The sequence below is a fragment of the Natator depressus genome, chromosome 2 (genome assembly GCF_965152275.1).
Source record: "Natator depressus isolate rNatDep1 chromosome 2, rNatDep2.hap1, whole genome shotgun sequence".
Taxonomy (NCBI): Eukaryota; Metazoa; Chordata; order Testudines; family Cheloniidae; genus Natator; species Natator depressus.
In genome coordinates, this window is record NC_134235.1 from 187,817,431 (window position 1) to 187,823,580 (window position 6,150).

General features: G+C 39.2%; 1 protein-coding gene and 1 long non-coding RNA gene across 4 annotated transcripts in view; one reads left to right on the plus strand and one right to left on the minus strand.

The window, feature by feature from the left end:
* Positions 1 to 3,367, plus strand: part of LOC141982972 (uncharacterized) — a 28,431-nt gene extending 25,064 nt beyond the window's left edge. For both annotated transcript variants that reach the window (XR_012638258.1, XR_012638257.1), the window contains exon 4: positions 3,021 to 3,367. This is a non-coding gene — a long non-coding RNA (uncharacterized LOC141982972). The remainder of the gene's footprint in view (positions 1 to 3,020) is intronic.
* METTL6 (methyltransferase 6, tRNA N3-cytidine) overlaps positions 1 to 6,150 on the minus strand; it is a 42,969-nt gene that overhangs the window by 36,606 nt on the left and 213 nt on the right. For both annotated transcript variants that reach the window (XM_074945586.1, XM_074945585.1), the window contains exons 2-6: positions 4,918 to 4,986; positions 4,435 to 4,815; positions 3,127 to 3,261; positions 1,794 to 1,964; positions 103 to 244 (exon numbers count right to left, since the gene is read on the minus strand). In XM_074945586.1, coding sequence (XP_074801687.1) covers positions 103 to 244; positions 1,794 to 1,964; positions 3,127 to 3,261; positions 4,435 to 4,731 — 745 coding nt within the window. In that variant the 5' untranslated portion in view covers positions 4,732 to 4,815; positions 4,918 to 4,986. The remainder of the gene's footprint in view (positions 1 to 102; positions 245 to 1,793; positions 1,965 to 3,126; positions 3,262 to 4,434; positions 4,816 to 4,917; positions 4,987 to 6,150) is intronic.

A 6,150-nucleotide genomic window follows, 5' to 3' on the forward strand; every position in this document is an offset into this window, starting at 1 on the left:
TCATATATGTAACAAGCAACCCTTAAAGGCATAGCAGCGATTCACTGAAGCAAGTTTAAACAAAAAACTTGCAGAGAAAAAAGTTTCTATTAAATATCTTACCATCAGTAAAGAAATATGATCTTGTCCCATCTTGTCTAACATAAAAGTTTTCTCCAAGTTTGCTGCCAGATTTAAACCTAAGCATTGCATGATCATGGAGCCCGTAGTCTCGAAATAAGACACATTTGCCTGGTTTTAATATCTGTCAGATAAAATTCAGATATATCAGTAAAGTGGACATAACAAAATTATTTAAAGGAGAGCGAACATTTGTGGCTTGTAAATTTCTGCAGAAGTGAACAAATGGATTAAATAAGCTAAGCCATCTTCACAAAGAAAACAGTAATTAGCCTCTGTCCCATTTGAGCTAAGAAATAAATCTCTATTTTAGAAAACTCTGAAGTATATCAAAACCTAACCTTTATTAGTCAGAGTATAGCTGATGTGATACAGTAAATATCCTATAATATAAAAATCCAAATACGAACTGCAAATAAAAATAATGTAAGTTTGAACCTTTCTTCCCAATCAGTAGCCAATTATTTTTGGACAACAGTTATCTCAAAGTAGTTGTGCATTTATCAGCTCTTCATTTTAGTGCCTGCTCCTGCAGGATGCCGAGTTTCAACCCTCAATCAGAGTTGAAAAATCTCAACACTTCACAGGAGGAGACGCTAATGCTCCTCCTCTACTTCTTGTTTGAAGCCTAAGACCCCAGTCCCACACAGACTTATGTACATGCTTAACTCTGTATACTCTATGTAGTCCCACTGATTTCAATGGGACTACTCACCGTGTGTAAAGTTAAGCACATATGTTAGTGTTATCATCAGGATCAGGGCCTTAGTCACTATCAACATAACACACTACTATAGAAACTTTAAATTCAGATAAAGGAAAAATAATGGTACTTAGTTCTCATTAAAAACAACTGACAACGCTGCATTTTGTTTTAGTGTGTTAAGGTGCTCGGTATAGATAAAAATGGTAACAAAAACCAAGAGAAAATAATGCTGGGAACCTAGAGAAAGCATTGTTTATCTCTGATCTGACTTTCAGCCAATCAGCTGATTTCCTTTTTATAAAAACAAGTCATAATAGCATTTTCTTAATGGGTATTTCTTAAAAAGGCAAAAAGTCATGCTGTAAAAATGGCATCATGTGGTTCCATGTGCTGCGTCTCAAGGACCATATAGCAAATCTGCTTAGGTTACTTGCAAAAAAGATTTTTCTTCTAACAGCCAGTCCTACAGCAATTTAGATGTCATATTATCAACATGAAAAATTTTGTAACATGAATTTAGATATGTTGATGATGCACAAGCCACAGGAGAATCCAGGTCACTCACTCAGAACTAACAGAAGAAAAATGTAGTCAAAACTTATTTTAGTCCCCATAGTAAGCAAATGTGACTGAATTCATTTAGGGAGTAAAGTACTAACTAAAGAGGTGCCATTTTCACATAAAGAAAAGGAGTACTTGTGGCACCTTAGAGACTAACCAATTTATTTGAGCATAAGCTTTCGTGAGTTACTGTAGCTCACGAAAGCTTATGCTCAAATAAATTGGTTAGTCTCTAAGGTGCCACAAGTACTCCTTTTCTTTTTGTGAGTACAGACTAACGCCGCTGTTACTCTGAAACCTGTCATTTTCACATAGTTTCTTTTCAGAGTGGAATCGTATTCTTGAGTCAAAAAAGACCAAACCTCCTCCCCCACCCAAAACTGTTAAGTTATACTTACACATTTACCTTATAAATATTTTGCAAGGCAAGGTGCATCTTGTCAGGGTGAATGGCAGAAAGCACAAATATTAATGTGACAACATCCACAGAATCTGCTGGTATGTTTTCCAGAAGGTCATCTTTGGTCAGATCACATTGGAATACTTTACATCTCTCAATATTATATAAAGCGTTCTTCTATGGAGTGAAAAGATGTTGCTTTAGTTGAAAAGTAACAGCATTCGCTATAAAATTATAAAAGACAAAATTGTATTTTGTGATTTTAATTTTTTTTAAACTGGGAGCACAACAAAAGGAAACAGAACTACAAAAGTGCATTCACTCCAAGCTTTCTGTTTACTCAAGTCCATAGTCACACTATGGTCTACACTAGGAAATGATGTTGGTATAACTTTGTTGGCTCAGGGATGTGGAACATCCACACCCTTGAGTGATGGAGTTATACTAACCTACCCCCAGTGTAGACAGTGCTACGTTGACAGGAAGGCTTCTCCTATCAACATATCGACCAACTCTCGGGAAGGTGGAGTACCTAAGCTGATGGGAGAAGCTCTCCTGTTGCCATAGGTAGCGTCTTCACTAAGCACTACAGTGTCACTGGAGTGCTGTGTCACTATTTCTGAGGGAACTCTGTTCCAAAAAATTAAAAATTCTATGCCAAAAATTAAAAATTCTGCACACTATTTTAAAATTCTGCATATTTTGTCAAAATAACACAATTACACCAGCGGTCCCGGGGCTGGAGGTAGGATCCAGGGACTGGGTTCATTATAGCCAAAGGTTTGTTAGGCATTCTAGCGAGGGTGTAATGTATTGTATAAAAATAAATTAATGAGTATAAACATGCTATCTGTTTATAATAGGTCTTCAAATTTTCTTGAAAAGATCCTCTCTGTTTTTGTTTTCAAGATCACTCTGGTTGTCCCTCCTCGTTCCTTGCAAAGGATGTCACAGCTGAGTTTATGTCCCAAATCAAATTTGTGTTGTATTGTGTTGTTTGCCAGGACATAAATACATTGGGGGGGGGGGGAGGGGAAAGGACTTTCTTTGCTGAATCAGTCTATTATTCTCATTGACCAAACTTAACTTTTAGGAAATATCTAAGTACAACATTCACACTTACTATTACAGTAATATGATTTAATACTAGAAAATCAGGTCCTCAGTGATGATTCAATTTCTTGTAAATTAAGCTTCAATACTGTATATCAGTTTCTCTCCTCTTCCATACAGGACAGTTTACCATCCTTATAGAAGAAAACAAAGCTAGATAATCTGGACTCTGAAGAGCACAAGTTTCTAAAGAAGCACTAAAAATACAGACAAATATCACACCAACCTTTATATATTCAACAGCTCTTGGAGAGAAATCACAGGCATAAGCAAAGATATTCAAGTCCTCTTCTAAAAGTGGAAACAAGCAATTTCCAACCCCACAGCCTGCTTCAAGAATGGTCAGTTTCTGATCTTCAAACTATATGGGAGAAAGAGGCCAAGCATAAGGCACATCACTTGTGTTTGATCCTCATAGTACAAAGATACTGCTTTTCACATTTTAAAGTTAGGATTAGAGTTTCAATTATCAGTTTAAAATCGGAAGTATCCTTCCGCTGGCAATTTGACATTGTGAAGTATAGACTTTAATTTATATTACATTAAGTTTCTCTTTAAAAACTACTAAAATCTCATTTGTGATCTACTCATTTCAGCAACGATCAAATTATGCTATCCTCTTTGCCTTGGCCCTTTTATTAAATAGCGTGAACAACAAATACATTTGAATGTGTTTTTAAAATGTATATTTTAATGCATTGGCTATTCTAGATAGGTGACTTTATAACAGGATGCTCAAAAGCTTTGCAACTTGTGTCTGAAAATTGGAAGAAAGAGAGGAACTCAGATATAATTTAGGACACAGAGCAAATATTCTAGAGCAGTGGTCCCCAAACTGTGGGGCGCGCCCCTCTAGGGGGTGCAGAGAGAAAGGACCAGGCCAGCCCCCATGCGGATTGGAGAGGGAGCGCCATTCAGCCCCCAGCTCCTCTCCGACCCTGCCCCAGCCACAGCTCTGCTTCTGGCTCCATCTGCAGCCATGGCCCCACCCCAGACATAGCCACACCCCTGGCCCAGCTCTGTTTGATTCCCTCTCCAACCCCAGGCCAGCTTTGCCTCTAGCCCCAGATCCTCTTCCTTTCCCGTTCAGGCCCCAGCTCCTTTGCTGAGCCAATTGTGCAGTAATGGAGGGGGGGACATGGACAAATTCCATTACTGGTAAGTGGGAGGCACGACAGGAAAAGTTTGGGCACCACTGTTCTAGAGAGTGGGTCTGAATGCAAAATATAGGTCAATCATCCACTATTATTCAAAGACTTCATAAGAGATTTCAACTTTTGAAACTTTCAGATGGGTCCCGATGGAGCCTACTAACAGAGATAGTGAGGAGAGAATAGGATGAAAAGTCCAATCAAAAAAAGTTTCAAATATTTTATCTTAAAAGTAATGGAAGCTATCAACTACACAACACTGCACACTTGACATACAACAGTGATCTGTCACTGATATATCTTATTTGGAGAACTATTAAATCATTTGAAAATAATTAGCAATATTTTCTCCTTTACTTTGTAGAACTAATGTAATGGCTCACCTCCCGGCATGCTTTTAAATCTTCAAACTCTCTAGTTGTCCAATGCCTGTCTTTAAAGAAGTTTGTGCTGTTTCTTTTGTAAAACAGATCCCAGTTCTTCTGTGCCTCTTTCTCCAGTTTCAGTTTTTTGAAGTCAGACACCAAGACTTGATCTCTTGCCAGTTTCTCAGCTTCTTCAGGGCTAAGGGTCCTTGCATTGTGCCCTTTCTTTTGGAAAGCATCATCTTCACAAATTGGGGCGACTGAATTCAAGTAATTATCAAATGTGTTTCCTTGGAACATCCTGGATTCATCCATATGAATACAGACAAAGCAGATTTAAAGTGGTTTTTCCTCAGGTGTATATTTCCATCTCTGATTTCAGATAAGACAATCAAGGCCCTAGAAACATAAGAAATAACGAGAAAAGGGTTATAGCTTGCACTTCTTAGGGACTTTTTGTAACCCGCTCTAAGCGCCAGGCTTAGAAAGCACCAAACCTACTTCTCTGAAACCTCCACGAAAGTCCTCCAGCAAAACCAGGCAAGATCAGACTTGACTTTCCGAAGATTTCTAAGGTTAAAAACAAAAACAGTCAATAAGACACACTTCTGGTCCTCTTATACATCATACAGAAGCCACAAAAACTGACTATCACCTTGTCCCCACACTATGGGCCTGATCCTGCAACCTGATCCACTTGAAAGGAACCCTGCACCAATTCATGTCCCCAATGACTCCAGTGGGATTCCATGCTGGTGTAAGCACAGATTGGACTGGAGCCTTTGTGTTATTTTACAAAAAAAAAGTGAGCTACTGACCTCTGACATTCAAAAACATAAGACAAAGGGTGAAGACAGCATCCCCATTTTCAGGTAAAAATCAACAATGCCTCACCAAAGCAAAAATGTTATATTTTATTTATATAGTGCAGTCATGACATTACACATTCACAAATACAAAGCTTAAAGATGTATACAGAATCAAGCTAAAACAAGGTCAAAATTATTTGGTCAGTTATACAGGATGTCAGACTATATGATCCCCTCTGGTCTTAAAAATCTATGACAAAGTTAGAGTAACAAGAGTCCCAAACCCTGCAAGAACAAAAACCTCACAACTCGGCCCACCGATTCAAAAAAGTCAGAGTAAACTAATAGGCTTTACAATGTGCTCTGTCAGACAATAAACAGAAGCAGATACAGTACATTTTTTAACAAGACAAACCAAAAACACCCCCAAATTGATCATTTTCATTGGCGATATCTACCCGAGAAAAATATTAACCAACAAGGTGTTATACATGATTTTGAGTTTAGTCTGAACATGGACAATCACACGTAAAGACACGTTAGCTGGTCTTAAAGTTATTTTGTTTTTAAACTTGTCCCCATCTCTGCTAGGTACGAAGTTAAGTTTATCGTCCCATGAGTTAACATGTTTACAAACATGATGCCTCTCCTCGGTGTGGACGTGACCAGTGTTAAAGAGACCTCATGGGCCACACAGCTCCTCAGCGCTCAGGGAGAACTTGATCCTGCACGCACAGGGCTGCCCTGTGTCAGAGACCCCCAGCCTGCCCCCCACGCCCCCCAGACAGCCCTTCCCTCTGTCCCACCCTCCCCTCCCACACATCCCTCTGTTCCCCGTGTCAGACACCCCTGTCCTGCTCTCCAACACCTCCTCCCCCCGAGACATCCCCAGTCTGCTCCCCGTACCAGACACCCCCCCAGACAC